The following is a 26,140-nucleotide window of genomic DNA, read 5'->3' on the forward strand; positions in this document are numbered from 1 at the left end:
CTTGCCCAGTCGATCTGATAGGCTAAATGGCTGCTAAGTGACTCCCAGGCACGACTGGATAGAGGGATGGCTCACGTGCTGAGCAGGACTGAGAGATTGTATCACCTATTCACAACTGCACACAGTTTAAAACTTACTCTTTATTTCTGGCATTTCCCATTTAATAACTGAAACTGTGAAAAGTGAAACCAGAGGTACGGGAAACCCTCTTTATTATAATTTCTAATAGTCTATTTCTGGAAATGTCATTAAATATTCTAAAGGGAGGACTAAAACTCTTAGTCAGAAAATGAAAACTTTTTAATGCTAAAAGCAAAGTTTTACATGGGATATTTAGGATATCTAAATATTACTAAAAAGTATTTAGTAATTACTTTTTATCTCTGGTTAAGACATTTAATTTTCCTACATTTTAGTTCACTCATGTGTAAAATTAATATGATAATAATTACCTCACAAAGATTTTAAATGTCTTAATGAATGTTCTTTGTGAACCATGGATGAAAGATTTTCAGTTGTACAGAGTGTTACTTTCTTTTTTGTGTGTGTGCGTGTGTTTCTTCAGAAACTACTTAGGGCTAATGTAATAGTACAGTTATTAAAAACATTTTTACTGTAATAATTCAAATTGCTTTCTTAATTAAACATTTTGATATCTGTTTTTTAAATATAGGTATTTGCACATGAAACAATTCATTTGTAAGATCTATCACGTTAATATAATCTCGTATATATAAGTGGAAGTACAGTGTTTATTTTCATTGTTAATTGATTTGGTTTTTTCACTACCTCTTAGAGCATTTTCTTTTTTAATTTCTTGGACTATGAAGGAATCTTCTCAGTGGTGTCCATATTCTGTCCTAGTCTTTTTCAAACCTACAGATGCTACTGAGTTCCAGTTTGTTTAGCTGTTGATATTGAGGGTCTTACTCTATAGTTTTTTTGGGTTTTTTTTTTGTTTTGTTTTTTATTCTGTCTTCCTTTAGCTAGTTTGCTGACATGCCTTGCAGAAGAATTCATGTTTGTGTGTTTTCAAGAAATTTATATTTTCTGGAGAAAATATGTCTAAAATGAAACTTTATGGATTTTAATTACCCTTACCCTGTAAGTTATTGAGATTTACTTTTATATTCCTTTATTAAATCAATATGTTGTAGGCTTTTTAAAAAAACAGTTTAATTTATTTTTGACTACACTGGATCTTTGCTGCACTCAAACTTTCTCTAGTTGCAGGAAGCCAGGGGCTACTACTCTTTGTTGTGGTGCTTGGGCTTCTCCTTGCAGTGGCTTCTCTTGTTGCAAATAGACTTCAGTAGTTGCTGCTCGTGGACTCTGCAGCACAGGTTTGGTAGTTGTGGCACATGGGCTTAGCTGCTCTGTGGCATGTGGCATCTTCCTGAACCAGGGATTGAACGCGTGTTCCCTGCATTAGCAAGCAGACCTTATCAACTGTGCCACCAGGGAAGTCCCACTCTATTGTAAGTTTTAAGGAGATAGTTTATGTTGTTCATGTGGCTATACCTAACTGGAATGGAGTCTGGGGAGTGTAGTTTACTCCTCCGCCCAGCTATATCACCCAGTTCCTGTGGAAAGGGAGCGCAGCTGTGGTGGACAGCTATTGATTGCTACGAGGACATTGTTACACTTCCCTGTTTCTTGGTGCTTGGAATGTGTTAAGGAGGAAGCTGGGGCCTCCTAACCCAGTTCCTATATGTACTTCACTAGTTAGTCTAAAGAGTGTCTTAGAATTCGATTTCTTCTTGCCTTTTTTTAAAAAATTATTTTATATTGGATTATAGTTGATTAATAGTGTTGGGTTATTCTTCTTTCTCTTTATAAACTTTTAAACTTGAGTTTTCCCTGGGCTGCTTCTCACTTCTATAGGAGTTCTTTTCTGTATGTGTTTTCCCTCTGTATTGTTCCTATTCTTATTTTCTTACAGTATTGTTGTATTTTCTCATAATTTCTGAGACTTTAAAAATATACACGTGTAGCTATATGTATATTCTATTTATAGTTATATAATGTGTAAATTATACATTATTAAATAGCATGATTAAATATATAATGTATAAGTTACATATAGAAATCATGTATTTGATGCTGTATAATGTATATAATATATAATTTAAAATATGTTTTAAAATTTCTTTAAACTTTAAAATCTCAGGCTACTATTTTTATCCAAATCCCCCAGCATGATTTTATTACTTCTATGGGAGAGTACCTTACCTATCCTTTCTTAGATTTATGTAGTTAATATGACCCACTAACCAGAATATTAAGAAAGGGAAGTTTCTGTGCTTATTTTCTAATGTGTTTTCATTATTATAATGATAAGCAATGGACATATGTTTTATCATGGTCTATATTTACAAAGAACTTTCAGATATATGCTCTTATTTATTTCTTGCTAGGGCCATGTGAACTAGATTAGCTCGATTGTTTTTTTTTTTTTTAATTTAAAGCTCTAAGTGACTTTATTCAATGATTCATGAATTGGACAGCATCCCATCTAGTAAATAGAAGAGTGCTCCTAGATTGTATTTTCTTATTTTCATTTTTTGGTTGCATTGAGTCTTTGTTGCTGCGCCTGGGCTTTCTTTAGTTGCGGTGAGTGGGGGCTGCTCTTTGTTGCAGTGTGCTTCCCATTGAGGTCGCTTCTGTTGTCGTGGAGTACAGGCTCTAGGCTCATGGGCTTCAGTAGTTGTGGCATAGGGGCTCATTAGTTGGTGGCTCATGGGCTTCAGTAGTTGTGGCATAGGGGCTCATTAGTTGGTGGCTCATGGGCTTAGAACGTGCAGGCTTCAGTAGTACATGGGTTCAGTAGTTGCAGCTTGCAGGCTCCAAGTTGTGGTGCATGGTCTTTGTTGCTCCGCAGCGTATGGAATTCTCTAGGACCAGTGATTGAACCCATGTCTCCTGCATCGGGAGGAGGATTCCTATCCCCTGCACCACTAGGGAAGTCCTAGATTATTTTCTTTTTCTCATGTATAGTTGAGAAAAAAGAGACTTATTTATAATGATAGAGCTTGTAGGTAAAGTAGTGAGGACTCCAATCCAAGTTTTCTGATTTCAAATTTAGTATTTTATTTGCTTTAACGTCTGGGCCACCAGGGAAGCCCATTTTATTCACTATCTTTATTTAAATATTTTTGCCTTTTTCCTTTTATTTTTTGCCTTTTTAAGTATAGAAATTTCAGTAGTACACATCTCATATTTCTCATTTGTAAAATAAAGGGTAGGCTAGATTATTTTTATATTTCCATCTAGCTCTAAAATTCTACCTGTAGGGTTTTGGAGGATCTTAATTTAATGTTAGTATGGGTGCTTGAGAGTTTGCACTTAATAAATGGAGAAATTTATTACAAGTTTTTAAAAAATATATATATAGAGAGATAAACCCAGAGAGTTAAAATGGACCTTAGAAATTATCCAGTTCAAAATTTTACTAATTTCAGGAATCCTTTTCCTAACATCTCTGATAGTGGTTTCTCTATTTGAAAGAATCCACTGATATTTTAATTCTTATTTGGTTCTCAGTTGTAGTGATGGATGCCCATAGATACAAATTATAGGCAGGTAAGAAGGGAAGGAAAAAATAGAGGAAGGGAGAATAGAGAAAGAGAAATTTTAAAAAGGAGTGAAAGTGTCATGTAGTATAGGCTGGGTTTTGGTAGTTGGATATTAGCAGTTGACTTTGTTGCTAACTACTGGAGTCTGCCTTTGGAACATCTTGCCTTGGGTTCTGTTAATTTTACTGCCTTGGTTCATGTAACCAGATGCAAAAACTTGGGAAATAACATATTTTAAATTTCCTATTAATTATTTTCCTGTTGTGTGAATTCTGTTATGTCATTTGTTCTTTCAGAAAAACTGACTTTTGTCTTTAGGATTGTATTCTTAAAGGGACTTTACAGAAAAAAATAATCAGTTTAATTTAGTTGAATGTTTTAATTTGTGTTAATAGTCTTTCTCTTACAAAGATTGCTTTGGATTTAAAGATACAAAGAGATGATTCATTCTCTGAAGAACATCATGATGATAGTGGTGGAATCTATGATTAACAAGTTTGAAGAAGATGAAATACGAAGTCAAGAGAGGCAGAAAAAAATCCAAAAGGAGAAAAGCAGTAGTTATTGCACAGACAATTGCTCTGATAGTGACTCGTCCTTCAATCAGGTGTGTTGTTTAATTCTGCCTTTATGTCTTGAAATAGTGTTTAATAATCATTAGCTTCAATGCGTTCTTTATTAGCCAGATTTTTTTTCTTACTTTCTAGTTTTAAGATTCAGAAGAATAAGCAATAACAATGTGATATTAAACATTTAGTTCATGAAATAATATCTTCTAGAATTATATGTTCAGCAAATTATATCTGAACAGTTGTTAATGAGATGAGGAAATAAACTGGTAGATTTTGGATAAAAAAATAATGAAACAATCTGCTTAATCTTTAGTTAAACAAAAGATCTTATTCCCAATTAATCCTTATTATTCAAATTTTAACTACACTATAGATGAGATATGGAGATAAAACATTTCCCTTATCTTCTGGAGATGAAAGTTGCTATGAATTGTTAATTTTAAAATGTAAGCTTTTTATTTATGTCCAAAGATTTGAGGCTTTATATTTTATCTTTCCCATTTATTGGAATCCTTGTCATTTGGCTACAACAGAGCTAAGAGTCCAGTGTCTAGATTAGTCCTAATAGAAAACAAAGGAGACTAGTTGGAGTAGGGCCCATGAATATACCATAAATTTCCATACAGAAATTTTCAGGCCAAGTGGAGTCTGTTTGACCTTTGTATGAATCCCATCTGATATTTTTAGTGAAACATTTTCACCTAATTAGTTCTAACATAGAGACATAACCGTAACATAGATCCTAAATGCATACCAAAAAAGGGATATGGGAAGTTTTGGTGAGACGTGAAATATATATGTATGTTAATCGCAGTTAAGACTACACTTTTGAAGGAAAAATGGCTTTGGAATTAGTCAAGGCAGAATGTAAAAGTTATCACTGCATTATTTAGCAGGAAATATTGTGCTGAGTTTTAAATTTTATAAGTCCAGTTAATTATCTGATGTGATGGAGGAAGTGACAAAGGTTGTGAATTTTCTTCATGTTGTGGCTATTAATCATCTCTTGTTGATGTACTCTTTGGATGAAGAGTATGCTATAGAGATTTTAGTTCAGTTTAATGCAATCAGATGGCTTATTCAATAGGTTTACTGAACTGCTATTTTTCAAGGAGATTCTGGAAAGGAAAGGCACAGAAACACCTAACTTTAGAACTCTGAGGACTCGTAAGATTATACTTTCTTAGTTATTCAGTTCAGTTCAATTCAGTCGCTCAGTCATGTCCAACTCTGCAACCCCGTGAACCACAGCACACCAGGCCTCCCTGTCCATCACCAACTCCCGGAGTTCACCCAAACTCATGTCCATTGAGTCAGTGATCCCAGCCAACCATCTCATCCTCTGTCGTCCCCTTCTCTTCCTGCCCTCAATAGTTCCCAGCATCAGTCTCTTTTCAAATGAGTCAGCTCTTCACATCAGGTGGCCAAAGTATTGGAGTTTCAGCTTCAACATCAGTCCTTCCAATGAACACCCAGGACTGATCTCCTTTAGGATGGACTGGTTGGATCTCCTTACAGTCCAGGGGACTCTCAAGAGTCTTCTCCAACACCACAGTTCAAAAGCATCAATTCTTCTGCACTCAGCATTCTTTATAGTCCAACTCTCACATCCATACATGACTACTGGAAAAACCATAGCCTCAACTAGATAGACCTTTGTTGACAAAGTAATGTCTCTGCTTTTAAATATGCTGTCTAGGTTGGTCATAACTTTACTTCCAAGGAGTAAGCATCTTAATTTCATGGCTGCAATCACCGTCTGCAGTGATTTTGGAGCCCCCAAAAATAGTCAGCCACTGTTTCCACTGTTTCCCCATCTATTTCCCATGAAGTGATGGGACCAGATGCCATAATCTTAGTTTTCTGAATGTTAGGCTTTAAGCCAACTTTTTCACTCTCCTCTTTCACTTTTATCAAGAGGCTCTTTAGTTCTTCTTCTCTTTCTGCCATAAGGGTGGTGCCATCTGCATATCTGAGGTTATTGATATTTCTCCTGGTGATTTTCATTCAAGCTTGTGCTTCTTCCAGCCTGGCATCTCATGATGTATTCTGCATATAAGTTAAATAAGCAGGGTGACAATATACATCCTTGACATACTCCTTTTCCTATTTGGAACCAGTCTGTTTTTCCATGTCCAGTTCTAACTGTTGCTTCCTGACCTGCATACAGGTTTCTCAAGAGGCAGGTCAGATGGTCTGGTATTCCCATCTCTTTCAGAATTTTCCACAGTTTATTGTGATCCACATAGTCAAAGGTTTTGGCATAGTCAAAAGCAGAAATAGATGTTTTTCTGGAACTCGTTTGCTTTTTCTATGATCCAACAAATGTTGGCAATTTGATGTGTGGTTCTTCTGCCTTTTCTAAAACCAGCTTGAACATCTGGAAGTTCACGGTTCATGTATTGCTGAAGACTGGCTTGGAGAATTTTGAGCATTACTTTACTAGCGTGTGAGACGAGTGCAATTGTGCCGTAGTTTGAGCATTCTTTGGCATTGCCTTTCTTTGGGATTGGAGTGAAAACTGACCTTTTCCGGTCCTGTGGCCACTGCTGAGTTTTCCAAATTTGCTAAAATATTGAGTGCAGCACTTTCACAGCATCATCTTTTAGGATTTGAAATAGCTCACCTGGAATTCCATCGCCTCCACTAGCTTTGTTAGTAGTGATGCTTCCTAAGGCCCACTTGACTTCACATTCCACGATGTCTGACTCTCGGTGAATGATCATACCATCATGATTATCTGGGGCATGAAAGTCTTTTTTATACAGTTCTTCTGTGTATTCTTGCCACCTCTTCTTAATATCTTCTGCTTCTGTAAGGTCCCTACCATTTCTGTCCTTAATTGTGTTCATCTCTGCATGAAATGTTCCCTTGGTATCTCTAATTTTCTTGAAGAGATCTCTAGTCTTTCCCATTCTATTGTTTTCCTCTATTTCTTTGCATTGATCTTCGCATTCTTAGTTATTAGATAAATCGTATGTCTACACTGAAATTATTTCCTAGATGGTGCAGTGGTAAAGAATCCACCTGCAGTGCAGGAGACACATGAGTCCATTTCGATCCCTGGGTTGGGAAGATCTCCTGAAGGAGGAAATGGCAACCCACTCCAAGATTCTTGCCTGGATAGAGGAGTCTGGCGGGCTATAGTCAATGTAGTCACAAAGAGTCAGACGTGACTGAGCACATATACACTGAAATTAAACCAGAAGAGAAAAAAGTGGAGCATGTTAATTTGTTGTAAGAAGTACAAATATTTAGATCTAAATCGGATTGATTAACTGGCAGTTAAGAGTGTTAATATCAAATGCCAAGTTATTTCTCATCATAGAATCTTAGATTTTTGAAGAAATTCAAAGCTTTGATAGAAATGGAATCATACTTTCAGAAGATATTTTTGTTTTTTGTTTTGATTCTTGAGAAGGATCTTGCTTTAAGTTTATATGGCTTCCTTTAAAGTGCCTGCCTTATGAATATGACTTTGTTTCAGAAGGGACTAATTGAATTGAAAGTGAACTATGCCCACCACCAACAAGGCATGGGATCCCTGGATCTTTGGGAAAAAAATCACATAAATGCCAGAACTGTCCTGAAAGGTCTGTTAGTGTGGCTGAGATGTTTGTGTATGCTTTTGTTTAGTGAAAAAAAGATTCTCTTGCTTTAACTGACCAAAGAGAGGCTGAATTAATATGCTCAGAATTGAAAGAGTCTCTGAAGATATATCAATCATTCATTCCATTAAATATTGATGTTATTATTGATGCCTTCAAAATTGATTTTACTTGCACTGGGCTTTAAAATAGCTGAATTGTTCTGTGAATAATATTTAGTCAAAATTTTGATGCTATTTTGATATTAGTAGAACACTTGTATTTTATAAATAGAACAGGCTTTATTTCATTGTTATTTTAAATATTGACTCCTGATTGTATATTGAACCATTATTAAAAAACTTTGGACATGACTTTCTTGGAGACTATTTGTGTAAGTTTTAGCATATTAAAGAATAAAGTTGGCTGGTTTTTACTATAGTTGTGAGCAGAGAATTGTCAAAGGATTTGATACTGTGATTAAACATGGAAAAGTCTGCAAAATAATGCTGAAAAGATAGATGTACACTTTGTATGGAGAAGTTGAGTTTAGGATAACAGGCACCTGCTCTTCTTTTGTAACGTGAACCTATATAAGGCATTTCTTTGCTTTCATGGCTACCTCTCCTTAAAGCCCATCCTTTGGTCCCTATGGCAGGCAGAATAATAGCTCTTTCAAAAACATCCATGTCTTAATCCCCAGAATTTGTAAACTGTTACCTTACGTAGCCCAAGGGACTTGTAAATATGATTAAATTAAGATGGGGAGATTATTCTGGATTATTCAGAGGAGCCAGATGTAATCACAGGCATCCATATGAGAGAGACTCAGGAAGGTCAGAGGCAGAGAAGGTGCTGGGCAGGCTGAAGTAGATGTCAGAGTGGTTGTTGGCTTTGAAGAGGGAAGGTGGCCCATGAGCCCAGGATGCAGGCAGTCCTGAGAAGCTGGAAAAGGCAAGGAAGTAGATTCTCCCCAGGAAGCAGAAGGAACACAGCTCTGTGGATGTATTCTGAGCTCTAGAACTGTAAATGCTGTTGAGAACTTCCCTGGTGGTCCAGTAGTTAAGAATCCGCCTGCCAATGCAGGGGACACGGGTTCAGTCGCTGGTCAAGGAAGATTCTACATGCAGTGGGGCAGCTAAACTCTTGTGCTGCAGCTGCTGAAGCTCACTCGCTCTAGGGTCCGTGCTCGGCAGCAAGAGAAGCCATGGCACCCCACCGAAACTAGAGAAAGCCCACGTGTAGGAGCGAAGACCCAGCACCGTCAAAATATAAACAAATAAAAATCTGTGGCTATCAAAGGGGAAAAATGGGTCACTGGGAACAACTAACAGTTAAATAAATAAATAAATAGGTGTTTTTTTTAAGTCATGAAGTTTATGGTAACATGTTACAGTAGCAGTGCCAAAACTAATATTGTCCCATTGTTACTTGTTCACCTGAAGGTCAGGTTTGTTGTTTCTGCTTTTTAGTTCCTGGAAAAGAAGCTATTACTTGGACTTTGTGTTTGAACTACCTCCTGGAAACAATTTGTAGTCCATCTTGTTACTAGGTTTTGAATCTTTCAGTAAGACGTTTCTTAAGTAGCTCTTTTCTTTTATTGGGTGTGAGGCCTTTGCCCTGAGTATGTGCTATGCTTTGCAACCTTGTGGGCTGTAGCCCGCCAGCCTCCTCTGTCCATGGGATTCTCCAGGCAGAAACATTGGAGTGGGTTGCCATTCCCAGGATCTTCCAGGGAATCTTTCTGACCTAAGGATCGAACCCGCATCACTTATGTCTCCTGCATTGGCAGGCAGGTTCTTTACGGCTGAGCTACTGGGGAAGCCCTTCCCCAGATGCACTGGATCACTTTAATTTGTGTTTTGCCCTAACTTCTCAAAACTTAGAGTATCTTGAGTTTAGCCCCATTTTTGGCCTCTCTTAAAATCTTTAGAGTTTTACAGTGCTCTTTTTGGTGAGGAATTCTGCTTTTGAAGATATCATAGTGCTGAAGAATCACAGGATTCTCTTGTTCAGTAGCATTGGCTAGAGCAATAGGATAACCGCAGCCCAAACTGTTGTTCAGAAGTTCCTCCATCTCTAGCTATCCTCAATTGATCAGACTTTTATTATTATTATTTGCCTTATAAACAGAAAAAGATAAAAACCTAAAATCCTAAAAATGTAGAAAAGGAAAGGCATCTGAGACTGGAAAAAAAGAATACAGTAGTATCAATAGTGCATCTGCCTAGAGTTAAGCTTGAGACAGGTGGATTGGGAGGAGAATTGGTTAGGTGCAGGTGTGAGCTTGCTTGCTTGTTTTAAAGCAATGTCTTGAGACAATTTGATACCAGAAAAGCTAATTTCTTTAATTAACAGTGCTAATACCTTCATGAATATGTGTTCCTTTATACTGTTAAATATTAATAGGTTTTTGTTTTTATTTCACAATGGTAGCACTTTTCACATAACTTAAGTATCTAGGAAATTAAAAACTTTATCATTTGAAAATATTTTAAAAACTTGTTTTTGTTTTGAATTAATAACTTTGTTCTATACTTAAGACTTAATGAAGAGTGGGTGCATAGTTTTAAGAAGTTTTAGATGCACTATAATTTTGAAAAGCTATTTTACGTGAAGCTAATTCCTTCTGAATCTTGAAAACAAGTCAGACTCTGGCTGTGCCATTTATGAACTATGAGCTTTGACTTCTTAATCTCTTTCTGTGTCTCAATTTTCTTAACTGTTATAGAAGAGACAGTAATAACATTTACCTTATAAGGTTGCTTTGCAGGTTTAATGTACATAAAGCATTCTGCACACATTAAACTTGCCTTCATATTAAGCTCTTCTGTAAGTGTTTGCTGTTACTGTCCTCATCCCTGGTTGGTGTTTTTTTTTTCTTTTTTTCTTTTCCTTATGTGAGAATAGGGAAGAAATCATTGTGCAGTTAGACATATTAAAGCCTGAGGAATAATTAAGTTTAATATTTATATATTTATTTCCCATAGCCATTTGTTTCAACAACAGAACAGTTGTCTTTCTTTCACTAGTTGTATTTCAATGGCTTATACAATTTGCAAACCAAAGATTTAAAAAGAGGTTTCTAGGGCAATTAATTTTGATGGATGTGTGAATTTTGTACTTAGTACAGTTATTGACTAATGTGAATAATCTTCAGTTTGTGTTGAATAAAGTGAGTACATCTCTGTAAAACAACAAAAGTTACAGAACGCATCTTGTGTGCACTATCTTTAGGTATACCCTGTTTGACAGAAATGTATACAAATCTTACTTTGGCATTTAAAGACCACCTTTAATTAGTGTCTGTATGATCATGCAGTAGGACCAAAATTCATCTTAGATTATCAGCCTGATCTACTTCTTGCCCTTTCCCCTGTAGAGTTTGCTCAGAAATTGTTTGCTTGGTTTACAATTTCATACATGTAAATATGTTTAAAAAATATTTTTCCTTTTGGAGTTATCTACCTATATTGATATCACCAACAGATCTATGTTGTGTTGCTTTAGCAACGAAGTTAGCAGATCCTGCTCCCTCAAGAATTTGTCTATTTATTTATTTCTTGACTATGCTGTATGGCATGTGGGATCTTAGTTTTTGGACCAGGGATCAAATCCATGGTCCCTGCATTGGAAGCATGGAGTCTTAACTACCGGACCGCCCTTTTTTGGTGGGGAGAGGGGCAGGAATATTTAATATAACTGTTTCAGCTGTTCTAAATACTTCTAACAAATCTGTATTCAATGGAACACATTACCTGCATGCTCTAGTTAAGTCAATTATTGCAGTTAGTTGCAATGGAAATTTGCCCATCCACTGACACACAAGAACACTAGAGGAAATGTTAAATAAAGAAAACCTTTAAGGTAAGTATTCTCAATTTCCACACTTTTAGACTTATTCTGATTTCTAGTGTAATAAGTTATTTCATTGCTTATGTAACATTTTAGGAATAATTTATACTGTGTTTAAGATGACAAAGGAATCTTGTATAGTAATGCATGCGTGCTCAATTGTGTCCAACTTGTTGCAACCCCATGGACTGTAGCCCACCAGGCCCCTCTGTCTGTGGGATTTCCACAGTGGGTTACCATTTCCTACTTCAGGGAATCTTCCCGACCCAGGGATTGAAACCTGAGTCTCTTGTATCTGCATTGGCAGGTGGATTCTTTACCACTGTACCACCTGGGAACCCAATATCTTATATAGGTTAGTAAGCATATTAATGAGGCCACTCCATAATGATGGCAGCTTTTATTTTTAAGTGGTTATTTTAGGTATTATTTAAATTGCTTTGGCAAGAAAAAGATTCTTTCCTTTTCCGAAACAGTTTATGGTCTACTATAAACTTTTTTTCTAGATGAGAGTTTTTACTTCAGGGATGCTTCGCTTAAGAGAAGGCATGAAGAAAGGTTACAGAGAAGTGCAGAAAAGAAAAGGAACAAAAAAGTTCAGTCAGCATTATAGTTATAGTTTGGGCACTGTTAGTGCCTTCTTATTTATTCATGTTGTTTTATCTTTGTTTCACAAATCTCAGATTCCTGGGTGTAAAATACTTTTTACTTTTACATGTCTTTTCAGTCTTACAATGTCCTGCACGTTGCAATTGCTCAGCAAATGATAACCTTCCTATATAGGAAGGTACACTGTCCTAGTGGAACATAAGTTCTCACTTAAATGCCTTAGGATACAAAAATTCTAAGTTTGCTGCCAAACCAAACCAGTTCATTCCCTTCTCTTGTTCAGAATGCATTTTGTGCTTGGAATTATATTAAAATCATTTATAATAATACCTCTAAAAGGCTAATAAATGAGTGAAGGAATGTATGTCCTGTTAATTGTGTTACAGAGTTACAAATTTTGTCAAGGAAAATTACAATTGATTTTAGACCAGTTGGATCCTGGGCAACCTAAAGAGGTAAGTTTAAAGGACAACTGTCAAGTTCACTCAGATATACTTCTTATATATTATAATCAATAGCAGCTGGATTATTTCTCTTCAAGATAATCCTTTAATATCATGACAGTTCTAGACTCATCCCTGCTAGACCTTCTAGTCTTGAAATGAAGAGTCACAGAATAAGAGATGGTCTCCTTAGAGAATTATCACAGTTTATAAGAGGAAATTTTTACTTCTAGTTTCAGTTTTCAAGGAGATGAAGTTATGAGCAGTTTTCCCCCAAATTGTTCCTTCACTATTGCTTTGTATGTGATAATTTAGTGATTTCTTTGAAGAAAAAAACTTGGTTTAATGCTCTTTCTACTTTGGAAAGTATGAGCAACTTTGACACATATATTTATTTATTTGAAAAGATTTTTTAAAAGCAGCTTTACTGAATATTTCTTTATATTGTAATAATTACATAAATTAATTTTATGAAGTTTTCTTTCATTTGTCAGTGTCTTTTTCTCTTGACATAGAAAATTATAGGGTTTTTGAAGTACCTGACATCTCGTACATCTTACCATTTGGTCTCAATTTTGAAATACATTGTTTTTCTTCAACTTTTTATTTTAAACCAAATGAATAGCTATGCCTTACTCTCACTGATCTTTTTTTTTCCTCTCAGCATTTCACATTCTGATTTATTTTCTAGATTTTTAGTAAATGTTTTAACAGATCAGCAATGGGACCTGACTTTATATGATAACAATATTATTGTTTTTAAGTGGATTGTTTGGAAATCTGTACATGATCAGAAACTTTTGTTCTGAACACGTAGTAAATTGTTAATGGAGTTTTCTCCTAAAAATTAACTGAAAAGGAGAAATTTACTTATGTTTTTAAATTCTCTCCCTAGTCCTGCTTATCCTTATCCCAAATAAATTGTATATAGAAGTCTTTCATATGAATGTATAGACATTTAAAAACACATGTGTATTGTATCTTTCACCTAAAACTTGACATCCTAATTTGGAGTGCCTGGTATCCTAAGGTCTTAGCTTTTTGACTCTTCATTTTTTTTTTTTTCCCTCTCACTAGGCTTCAGTCAGCCGAAAAACAACCAAATTTTGAGGAACTCACTAGTTGGAGAGTGAGAGGCAGAGAAGCTTTATTCCACTTCTGATTGGAATAGAGCTTTTTGCCACTGCTGTCTCTTGGGTCATACTGTCCTAAGTGAATTCTGATTGGATTTTGAGAATTCTGATTGGATTTCTTCTCAAAAAGATTTATATGAAAATTCAGAAATTCAATTTTGCATCACATTGCTGAATGAGCCCCCCCCCCGCCACCCCACCCCACAGTGGTTACAAGGTCAGAAAATATGATGTAGAAGCAAAAGCAAATTAAAATCAATTGTTTTGTGAGAATTGTTCATATATCTTGGAGTGGGAATGGCTTACCAGGAACATCTGGGCAGTATTTTAGAATTAGAGTCCTCAAACTGTAGGACTGAAATTGGGTGGCCTTGGCCTGCAATAGCTTAGAGTAGGGCTTGGTTCCCAACCAGAGATTGGGCTGGGTCATGGCGGTGAGAGCCCCAGATTCTAGCCACTAGACCTGACAAGGGCCCTGGCCCTTCCACTTTGCGGAAAAAAATTTCCACAAAGACGGGAAGTAGTGAAGCAAGTGAAGTATTTATTGGGAAAAAGAGTATAGCACATGTGGATAGATATTTTGGCAGACTCAGAGGGAGAGTCCCTGAGTTGTGCCCACATGGCAGTTTGAATCACTTATATGGAGCATTTCTTTGGGTTTCCTTTGACCAATCATTATGATTTGCCTGGTGTGCCGTCCATATTTGGTATATCTCAGGATTCTTGTGTATGCATGCATATCTTAGCCAAGATGGATCCTACTGAAAAGACTTCTGGGTAGAACATCCCTTGACTTGACTCCAGTTTGGTTTCCAAGGAGCCTTTTCTGCACATTTGTGGTTGGGGAGGTCTCCTGACTGTGGGAATGAGAACTATGTGTTCTCTGCAGGGTCCAGCCTCCTCCCTTAATTTCCCTCTATTCTTGTCTTGGAGTTTCCATCAATAGAGAATGAATCTCCAGTTGCTTTACCCTGGGGGGACCCATCTGCCTCCTACCTCAGGACCACGTGTGGGGGATTGTTCTAGTGAGGAAAGTGTACGGGAGAAGACACTGGGACACTTTATTCTGGCTTTTCAGATTTGACCACTGTACCTTCTCCTGTTACCCTCAGACATGTGACCCAGAATCTCCCAGTATATTGGATGGGCCAAAAAATTTGTTTTTCTTCAAAATCTTGTGGAAAAACCCTACTGAACTTTTAGTGTTTTTTAGTTTTTGCATAACATAAAATAACCTATTTTGTTTCTCTGCTAAGCAGTCTAAAAAAAATCAGTTATCAAGAATTGTTTCATGAAAGGGCATCTGACTCTCAGTTGGCTCTTTAAAGCAATTATCCAAACTCAGCCTTTCAATGTTTGTTAAATATTTTGAGAATTGCTGTTACTTTGGTGGCTAATTATTAATAAAGATTCTTTTAAAAAATTATAGGTGAGATATGAAGCCTTGCAAACATTGTGTTCAGCTCCTCCATCTGATGTCCTGAACTGTGAAAATTGGACCACTCTCTGTGAGAAGCTGACAGTGTATCTTTCAGATCCTGATCCTGTATTTAGGGTAAGGAAATGCTTACAGAAGTATAAATATTTTCTGTTTTTTCCCCTACCATTCTAGAAGCAAATGGAATATAATTTTCTTTAATAGTAGCTCAAATATTTACAGAATTTCACCTCCAACTTTTGAATTGTCAAGTTTTTTTTTTTTTTTTTTTTTAGGGAATTAGCTTACTACATCATGATTAGATTCAGAGTCTGGTTAGTATCACACTTCATTGCCAAGACAGACTTTATTAGCGTGAGTTTTGTTTTTATCTTCTAAAGGGACGTCTAAGTATCTGTGTCATTGTTTTTCAATTAAGAAAACTATTTTAAAAGAAAGAGTGTGTTTTTGAAAGGATTCATATGTGAAAACTTGAACTTGGAATGATTAAAATTTACTCTGAAAGATTTAAATAAGCATTTTCCTTATGTATTTAAGTGTTAGAGATTGCTTAAGTGCTTAGAAGGGCTTCCCTCCTAACTCAGTTGGTAAAGAATCTGCCTGCAATGCAAGCGACCCAGGTTCGGTTCCTGGGTCTCAAAGATCCCCTGGAAATGGAAATGACAGCCCTCTCTAGTATTCTTGCCTGGAGAATCCCATGGACAGAGAAGCCTGGCAGGCTACAGTTCATCATCGCAAGAGTCAGACATGACTTAGCAACTAAACGACTACCACCAACTGCCTAGAAAGAGAAGTTGGGAAACTGGAAAGCTAAGACATTAATTATGCAGCAAATATAGACAATTGCAAAAATTAAGGTTGCAAAGTAGAAGAGGTAGTTATGTAAAAAATGATTCACATATGACTTCTCAGAAGCAGTATATGATGAAAAGCAAGGTTATGTTAAAAAGTGCAGTAATTATATGGGATTAAAAAAAATCTGGACTGTGTTCCAGCATCACATTTAACTACAAACTAAGTTTTTAAAGTGCCTTTTTCTTCATAAATGATATACCAGTGAAGGAAAAAAGTGTCCTTAAAATATATAAGGTTTTTTAATATAGAATTTTTTAAGGTATTAGTAAAAGATAAATTTACCTACAATACACATCATTCTAGATCATATGCTGGGAACACACTGAGCAAAACAGAAGCCTTTGCCTGCATAGAACTTACATTTTAGAAGATGAGACAGTAAACAGTTCATAAAAGTAAATCTCAATACCTTTTTACTACTTAAAAATACTCTTTCATCAATGAAAGTATAATTGTACTGGTAAACAGAAGGGATTTGGAAACAAGTGATTTATTCATATTTTTTGTAAGAGGGAAAATGGTGTTTATTCAATCCTGGATGCAGTTCAACCATACTAACACCAGAGGGTGATGCAGACTTCTCAAAAATTCTGAAGGATTCAAGGGGGAAAGATATTTCAGGGTTACCTTTTCCCTTCAACCATTCTAACAGGAAATACAATTGTTAGAATAGTGCTCTAATAGGTTTTCTTTATTCCCATTATAAATATTGTAAAGATCATGCTGGGTCAATTTAAGTGGTTTGGTTTGGCCATTATATGCAGCAAGAGTTTGTGTCAGTACTTGAGGCAATAAAATTGGAAGAAGCAGTCACCTGAGGTGAGATGACAATAGAACCAATCATTTGAGTAGGAAACAAGGTATGATGTTCTTTTTGTCTAGAACTTATGCTTTGTCCAAATTGCTGCAACTATGAAAACATGCTTCCCAAATTAATTAATACCCTATGTTCAGTAAGAATCTCTTGGGTTATTGCAATATATATTTAGTCACTTGTGTATGCGTGTGTTAGTCATTCAACTGCGACTCTTTGCGACCCCATGGACTATATCCAACCAGGCTACCCTGCCCATGGAGTTCTCCAGGCAAGAATATTGGAGTGAGTTGCCATTCCCTTCTCCAGGGTGTCTTCCCAACCCAGGAATTGAACCCAGGTCTCCCACATTGTGGGCAGATTCTTTACCATCTGAGCCATGTACATCTCCTTGGGTAGCCATTTTCTTAAATTTATTAATCTAATATTTGATATAGGCAAGGTTACTAGTTTTTTCCTCAAAGTTGAACACTTGAGGGAATTTTATTTTTTTTTAATGAGAAATTGAATTTCACTATAAGATTAATCCCATCAAAGTTAGTATAATTAAAATGATAAACTGTCATTTCTAAGTACCTGTTAGTGTCACGTACTACATCTCTTATCTCATTTAATTTTTTTACATTGTGATAGTTTCTACTTTATGTTTTAATAATGTAGAATTTTACAGTATAATATTTTTCTTGGGAGTAGGTAAAATTATTGAAGTCCTAAAAGTCTAAACTTTCCATGTAAGCAATTAAAACAAAAACAGATACTGGATTTGGAAAGGAGTGGGTTTTTTGTTTGTTTTTTACATTTAGTACTCCTACTGTTTCCTTGTCTAATACCTTTACATTGTGTCAGATTATAACAAATTATATTGTTTCCTTCCTTTAGTGAACCTCACTTTGCCTCCCCACGTCTGTATCCACTATTACCAAATTTTACAATGTTCTGCTGCATTAGATTGACTCTTAGTTTTGGTTGACTTTACTTTTTGCCAACCAACACAAGAATGTGCTGTTTTAGTTACATTTCTATTGAAGTTTTTGAATGGTCATGTATTTATTAAGGTTTTTGCTATGTGAAAAAATGATTCTTACAAAAATAGATGATGAAAGAGTCTTGGATACAAATTTTGTTTCATTTCCATAGGACCGGATTTTAAAATTCTATGCACAGACGTTTACACTTTCACCGTTACATATGACCAAGGAAATTTATACAAGCTTAGGTATGTTAATTATATCATTTTCAAAACTTTTGAAAATTTGTGCTTAAGAAAAATGGATAGGAAATAACATTTTAGAAAGCACTATAACTGAATGGCATAATAACCTTATTTTTACTTTTCCTTTTTAGCTAAATATTTGGAGTTATACTTTGTTTCCAGAGAAAACCATATTCCTACTCTTTCAACTGGCATAGACATAAGTAATCCTAATGTGACCCATTTACTTAAAAAGGTATTTACTTTCTGTAATATGCTTTTATTTCTCTTGATGTAATTCTGTATTTAAGAATTTTAACCTTTTGAGAATGGTTATACATTGTTTTATAGATTCGTCTTCTAAATGAATATCAGAAAGAGGCTCCATCTTTTTGGATTCGACACCCAGAAAAGTAAGCCCCCTAATTTATACCAGTAATAAGATTAGGAGTCTTACTGGCCACATAAATTTCAAAAAGTATATAGTCAACTGATTTTATGTGGTTTGTTTTTAGCTTTTCATGTTTTGTACTTAGCTATGTGAATGGCTCTATACCAGTATATATAATATAGTTTAATTATCACAGTGTGTTTTCCAAGTGGCTCAGCTGTAAAAAAATTCACCTGCCAATGCAGGAGATTGTGGGTTCGATCCCTGGGTCTGAAAGATACCCTGGAGAAGTAAATGTAACCACTTCGGTATTCTTGCCTGGTTACTCCCATGAAGAGAGGAACCTGGTAGGCTGCAGTCTATGGGGTTGCAAAAAGAGTCAGGCACAACTTAGTGACTAAACAGCAATAAAATTATCACAAAAAGGTAAAAAGAGGGTGCTGCAGCCTCAGGTTCTTTCATTACTGGTCTTTGAGTCTTTGATACTTTGGTGAAGTTCCTTTAATGTTCTTTAAACTTTTCCCTTTTTAATTCTAAGATTTTTAATGAGGTTGTAAGGGTAACTGTGGTCTAAAAAGGAAAGTTAAATTTGAACAGCCAGTGTTGAAGTAGAACATAAGTTTTTAGAGCAGAGGAAATTGGGGGTGAATCTCATCTGTGCCATTTACTGAAATATTAAAAAATAAGGTTTTGAGATATTACTCATTACTTTATCATTCCATAAATAAAAAATGTCACTATTATATATATAAAACGTTTTTTTTTTCCTAAAAATCACTTCTTTCCCAAACTATTAGGTATATGGAAGAAATTGTGGAGAGTACCTTGTCTTTGTTATCAGTTAAGCATGATCAAAGCCATCTTGTCTCACAAAAAATTTTGGATCCGATATATTTTCTTGCATTGGTGGATACCGAGGCTGTGTGGTTCAAAAAGTGGATGGTAAGGAAATACAGATGTTTTTCTACCTTTCTTTGCATTGCTGTATTGTTTTAAAGAATAGCTGCTGTTTGTTTACAGTGTCAAGAATTCTAATCACATTTACATGTGTTAAATCACTTAATTCTAATAACAGTTTATGACATAGGTAGTATTATTATCCTGTTTTACAGATGCAGCATCTGAGGCATAGGGAAGTAACTTGCTCAGTATTCTTTACCTAGTAGGTGGTAGATTCAGAATAGGATTTTAATGGTAATTCATTTGAATCTACTAAACCGAATGACCTATTCCAAATCATGTCTTATTTTATTTTATTTTTTAATTTTTAAAATCTTTTGGCCTTGCCACTCCACGTATGAGATCTTAGTTGCCTGACAAGGGATGAAACTTGTGCCCCCTGCATTGGAAGTGCAGAGTTAACTGTTGGACTGCCAGAGAAGTCTCATATCTTAATTTTAAAGCTATGAATTTTTAAAGAAGATCTGGTAAACCATAAGGGTTCAATTTCACTTTTCTCTGGCTTATACATGTCTGCAAACATCTCTTCATTTGCCACTTCCTGAATCTGCAGTTTAGAAAATGTGTTTACTGCCTGAATGCTGGTGACTTCCTGTGGAACTGACCACTGCCTTAGAACTGTACTAATATTAAAAGACTGTTAAAGACTGTTGCCTCCCTCTTCTGCTGCTGAGTAAGAGTAGTCTGTGTCTGACAGTAGTCATAGTTATATTGGATTGTGTTCTTATATCTTTGTCCCTCGCAACATGTATTTGTTGCAGTGGGAAGGATGGGAATGGGGCCATATCTTGCCATGCAAACCATGCAAAGCAGCAACATGCTTCATTACTACTTAACATGAATTTGGATGTTATCTAGCTGATGCTTTCCTTTTTTTTTTTTTTTTAAATTTTTATCTCAACTGTATCAGTTCAGTTCAGTTGCTCATCGTGTCCAACTCTTTGCGACCCCATGGACTGCAGCACGCCAGGCTTCCCTGTCCATTACCAACTCCCAGAGTTTACTCAAACTCATGTCCATTGAGTTGGTGATGCCATCCAACCATCTCATCCTCTGTCGTCCCCTTCTCCTCCCACCTTCAATGTTTTCCAGAATCAGGGTCTTTTCAAATGTGTCAGTGCTTGGCATCAGGTGGCCAAAGAATTGGAATTTCAACTTCAGCATCAGTCCTTCCAATGAATATTCAGGACTGATTTCTTTAGGATGGACTGGTTGGATCTCCTTGCAGTCCAAGTGACTTTCAAGTGTCTTCTCCAACACCACAGTTCAAAAGCATCAATTCTTCAACACTCAGCTTTCTTTATAGTTCAACTCTCACATCCATACATGACTACTAGAAAAACCATTGCTTTGACTAGACAGACCTTTGTCAGCAAAGTAGTGTCTCTGATTTTTAATATGCTGTCTAGGTTGGTCATAGCTTTCCTTCCAAGGAGTAAGCGTCTTTTAATTTCATGGCTGCAATCACCATCTGCAATGATTTTGGAGCCAAAAAAAAATAAAGTCTGTTGCTGTTTCCATTGTCTCCCCATCTGTTTGCCATGACATGATGGAACCAAATGCCATGGTTTTAGTTTTCTGAATGTTGAGTTTTAAACCAACTTTTTCACTCTCCTCTTTGACTTTCATCAAGAGGATCTTTAGTTCTTCACTTTCTGCCATAAGGGTGGTGTCATTGCATATGTGAGGTTACTGATATTTCTCCTGGCCATCTTCATTCCAGCTTGTGATTCTTCCAGCCTGGCATTTCTCATGATGTACTCTGCATATAAGTTAAATAAGCAGGGTGACAATATACAGCCTTGACGTACTCCTTTTCCTATTTGGAACCAGTCTGTTGTTCCATGTCCAGTTCTAATTGTTGCTTCCTGACCTGCATACAGATTTCTCAGGAGGCAGGTCAGGTGGTCTGGTATTCACATCTCTTTAAGAATTTTCCATAGTTTGTTGTGATCCACACAGTCAAAGGCTTTGGCGTAATCAATAAAGCAGAAGTAGATGTTTTTCTGGAACTCTCTTGCTTTTTTTGATGATCCAACGGATGTTGGCAATTTAATCTCTGGTTCCTCTGTCTTTTTTAAATCCAAGTTGAACATCTGCAGTTCATGCTTCATGTACTGTTGAAGCCTGGCTTGGAGAATTTTGAGCATTACTTCGCTAGCGTGTGAGATGAGTGCAATTGTTCGGTAGTTTGAACATTCTTTGGCATTACCTTTCCTTGGAATTGGAATGAAAACTGACCTTTTCCAGTCCTGTGGCCACTGTTGTTTTCCAAATTTGCTGGTATACTGAGTGCAGCACTTTCACAGCATCATCTTTTAGGATTTGAAAGAGCTCAACTGGAATTCCATAACTTCCACTGGCTTTGTAGTGATGATTCCTAAGGCCCACTTGACTTCACATTCCAGGGTGTCTGGCTCTAGGTGAGTGATCACACCATCATGGTTATCTGGGTCATGAAGATCTTTTTTGTATAGTTCTTCTGTGTATTGTTGCCACCTCTTCTTAGTATCTTTTGCTTCTGTTAGGTCCATACCATTTCTGTCCTTAATTGTGTTCATCTTTGCATGACATGTTCCCTTGGTATCTCTAATTTTCTTGAAGAGCTCTCTAGTCTTTCCCATTCTATTGTTTTCCTCTATTTCTTTGCATTGATCACTGAGGAAGGCTTTCTTATCTCTCCTTGCTATTCTTTGGAACTCTGCATTCAAATGGAACCATCTTTCCTTTTCTCCTTTCCCTTTCACCTCTTCTCTTTTCTCAGTTACTTGTAAGGCCTCCTCAGACAACCATTTTTCCCTTTTGCATTTCTTTTTCTTGGGGATGGTCTTGATCACTGCCTCCTGTACAGTGTCACAAACCTCCATCCATAGTTCTTCAGGCACTCTATCATATCTAATTCCTTGAATGTCTTTGTCGCTTCCACTATATAATCTTAAGGGATTTGGTTTAGGTCATACCTGAATGGTTTAGTGGTTTTCCCTACTTTCTTCAGTTTAAGTCTGAGTTTGGCAATAAGGCATTCATTATCTGAGGCACAGTCAGCTCCCAGTCTTATTTTTGTTGACTGTGCAGAGCTTCTCCATCTTTGGCTGCGAAGAATACAATCAATCTGATTTCAGTGTTGGCCATCTGATGATGTCCATGTGTAGAGTCTTCTTTTGTGTTGTTAGTAGAGGGCGTTTGCCATGACCAGTGTGTTCTCTTGGCAAAACTCTGTTAGCCTTTGTCCTGCTTCATTCTGTACTCCAAGGCCAAATTTGCCTGTTACTCCAGGTATCTCTTAGCTTACTACTTTTGCGTTCCAGTCCCCTATAATGAAAAGGACCTCATTTTTGGGTTTTGTAGGTCTTCATAGAACAGTTCAATTTAAGCTTCTTCAGCATTACTGTTCGGGGCATAGACTTGGATTACTGTGACATTGAATGGTTATCGTATCAACTGTATGATAATGCCCGGTTAACCAAAGCATCTGTTTGGTGCTTAACATTTATCTGACCTCCGTATAGTATATGTTTGGTAAATGCTTGCTCAGCTTGATTTAGCCTGAACTCTTTGTTCTTCATGGCAAATAGATGGGGAAACAATGAAAACAGTGACAGAGTATTTTTTTGGCCTCCAAAGTGACTGAAGATTGTGACTACAGCCATGAAATGAAAAGATACTTGCTCCTTGGAAGAAAAGTTATGACCAACTGAGAGAGCATATTAAAAAGCAGAGATATTACTTTGCCAACAAAGGTCTGTCTAGTGAAAGCTGTGGTTTTTACAGTAGTCATGTGTGGATGTGAGAGTTGGACTTAAAGAAAGCTGAGTGCCAAAGAATTGATGCTTTTAAACTGTGGTGTTGGAGAAGACTTTTGAGAGTCCCTCAGATAGCAAGGAGATCCAACCAGTCCATCCTAAAGAAATCAGTCCTGAATATTCATTGGAAGGACTGACGCTGAAGCTGAAACTCTAATACGTTGGCCACCTGATGCGAAGAACTGACTCATTAGAAAAGATCCTGATGCTTGGAAAGATTGAAAGCAGGAAGAGAAGGGGATGACAAAGGATGAGATTGTTGGATGGCATCACTGACTCAATGGATATGAGTTTGAGTAGGCTCCAGGAGTTGGTGATGGACAGGGAGGTCTGGCGTGCTGGGTTCATAGGGTCTCAAAGAGTCAGACACGACTGAGCGACTGAACTGAAACTGAAACTTCGTTCCTCAATCTGATATTTGACCTTTTTCTTTTTTTGATTATCAAATTATACCACTATTATAGAACATATGCAAAATATGTAAAAGCACAAATAAAATTAATTATCTCTAATTGTATACATGGGCATAACAACTATTGAGATTTTATTTTATGTAGTTGTATGCTTTAAAAAAGACCCAAACAGATTAATTTTAACACATCTTATTCTAAGTGCTTCTAATTAACTTTTTTCACTTAACATTTTTATTGTCAGCACTTAATTCTAAAGAGAATGAGACCCATCACAGGAAAACCAGCCAACAGAAAATTATTAAATAGCTCCCATTGTGTTCTGGTATTACTAAAATTTATCACATTCTTCACTCATCTAAGGCAGAAGTTGTCACACTTTATGTTAAGAGCCAGGCAGTAAATATTTCTGGCTTTGTAGAGTGTCCTGCCTCTGATGCAACTAATCAGTTCTCTGCCATAACATAAAACATTCTTCACCAGATATCAGAAGGCAGCTAACTTTGACCCGAGGGTTGTGGTATGTGGACTATGGTCTAAGGGATGTACTATGAGGCTTTCTTTTCAGAACATGGTCAATAGTTTAATTGTAAGGCAGCATATTTCTCTTACTAAACCTGAAAAGTGGATTAATGATTTTTTAAAAACATTTTAAGCTACAAGGGTTAAAACACAGAAAGTGAGAGTGAAAGTCACTCAGTTGCGTATGACTCTCTGCGACCCCATGGACTATATAGTCCCTGGAATTCTCCAGGCAGGAATACTGGAGTGGGTAGCCTTTCCCTTCTCCGGGGGATCTTCCCAACCCAGGGACTGAACCCAAATCTCCTTCATTGCAGGTGGATTCTTTACCAACTGAGCCACAAGGGAAGCCCCCAAAAAACAAAGGGTTTTGATTAACTCTCAATTAACTCAAACCTCATTTGATTAAATTCTATTCCCCAGAAGTTCTGATAGCTTTTACAGAATATTATTTTTTAAAGTAAAATGAAAAACTACATTAAAGGCTAATGATATTGAACCTAAGTAACATTTATGTAAAATTTCCCTTTTGTACAATGTATAAAAACATATTTTAATCTCATTTATGTTTAGTTCTAAGGAGAGTTTTTTTGGCACTTTGAATTGGTTTTAAAATATGGTTGGCAGGGAATGATTAAGCTACTGTCCCTTGAGAGCATTTCAACCTTGGCATACTTCTGTATATGTAAACATTACAGTTCCCTCTTTGTTGTGAGAATTGCGAGTTCTCCCCTCACTCCTCCTTGCCCTCATTTCTTAATCTTCCCTTTATGCTTTTTCATAAACTGGTAGTCAGGCATATTTTTTGGTTTTAAAACAAGTTAGTATGGTAACTGGACACAACTGAAGGATAGAATCTATCCCTGGATAGATCAGGGATACTGGTCTATTAGTAAATGCTCCAGTTTTTAATATGATTTGCATTCTTGTGATTGCTATGCTTATAAATCACTGTACTTAGAAAAACCTGTTTTGCCTTGATTACAATAATTTAAGCTATTCTGTAATTTATGTTACTGTAGAGAGATGATGCAGGAAATATAGATTTTGAATGGTATAGCTTGAATATTAAATGTCATTTTCCTCCTAATTTTAGCATGCATATTATAGCAGAACTGCAGTACTAAGACTTCTGGAAAAGAAATATAAATCTCTGGTAAGTCTGTTTTTGTTTTTATCTTGAGAAATAATATCACAAGAAGATATATGATGTAATAACTTGAATGTGCAAAGTTGAGTGATAGTTAATGTTGGATAATGAAGTAATCCCCCTTTTATGTGACTTTTAAACTACCATTCTGTGAAACATAAAAGGATAAAAGTAGAGACTTAAAATGCAGTCAAGATAACAGCTAGGAAGTATATAACTTCATAGTATTAATAAATTGAGCTGCTAACAAGCTACTTTGGTATAAGCCGTTAAGTATTACCATATAGTTTAATTCAGATCAGGTGTTTGTAGTGTTTCACCCCCTCCCCAATTTCATTCTACAAAATTTACGCATGCTTTTGACTGAAAGTTGCATTAAAAAACTCAGAATGGTAAGTGCTTTTGTATTCGCACATTGATTCAAGTTATACTAAATACAAACTAATACTGTAAAATATATTAGTAAAATTTTCAGCTTTTAATGCTGTTGGTAGAACAGTGTGTTAGAGCACTGAAAGGAATGGATTCAGCAAGTCTAGCGAATAATTGACAAATATGAAAATTGTGGAAATTAAGGTTATACTGATATGACTTTCAGATAATAAATATGGTTTATGTACTTAAGTAAAATCTTGAGAACAGGAGTGAAGAGAAAGATTCCTAGAATTGTGAATTTTAAGAATACTGTGATAGGACATAAATTGAAGAAAGGAAAACAAAATTGTTTTCTGTTTGAGAATTAAAAGAATTGGGGTTCAGAAAGGAGAAGATGGAGATATTGGCTATTAGAATGGGAATTTATTTGTAGAAGTAATAGGTATTTAAAAATCC

General features: G+C 36.1%; 1 protein-coding gene across 7 annotated transcripts in view; it reads left to right on the forward strand.

The window, feature by feature from the left end:
* The window catches only part of TBC1D32 (TBC1 domain family member 32), a 179,601-nt gene that overhangs the window by 9,380 nt on the left and 144,081 nt on the right, over window positions 1-26,140 (forward strand). For 3 of the 7 annotated variants that reach the window (XM_043889936.1, XM_043889942.1, XM_043889937.1), the window contains 8 exons: window positions 4,005-4,182; window positions 12,585-12,653; window positions 15,204-15,329; window positions 18,019-18,097; window positions 18,226-18,329; window positions 18,425-18,486; window positions 19,262-19,406; window positions 25,256-25,315. In XM_043889936.1, coding sequence (XP_043745871.1) covers window positions 4,005-4,182; window positions 12,585-12,653; window positions 15,204-15,329; window positions 18,019-18,097; window positions 18,226-18,329; window positions 18,425-18,486; window positions 19,262-19,406; window positions 25,256-25,315 — 823 coding nt within the window. Of the gene's footprint in view, window positions 1-986; window positions 1,105-3,986; window positions 4,183-12,584; window positions 12,654-15,203; window positions 15,330-18,018; window positions 18,098-18,225; window positions 18,330-18,424; window positions 18,487-19,261; window positions 19,407-25,255; window positions 25,316-26,140 lie in introns of all 7 variants that reach the window. The other 4 variants (XM_043889938.1, XM_043889939.1, XM_043889940.1 and 1 more) reach the window with 4 other exon arrangements.

The sequence above is a fragment of the Cervus elaphus genome, chromosome 28, assembly GCF_910594005.1.
Source record: "Cervus elaphus chromosome 28, mCerEla1.1, whole genome shotgun sequence".
Classification (NCBI taxonomy): Eukaryota; Metazoa; Chordata; class Mammalia; order Artiodactyla; family Cervidae; genus Cervus; species Cervus elaphus.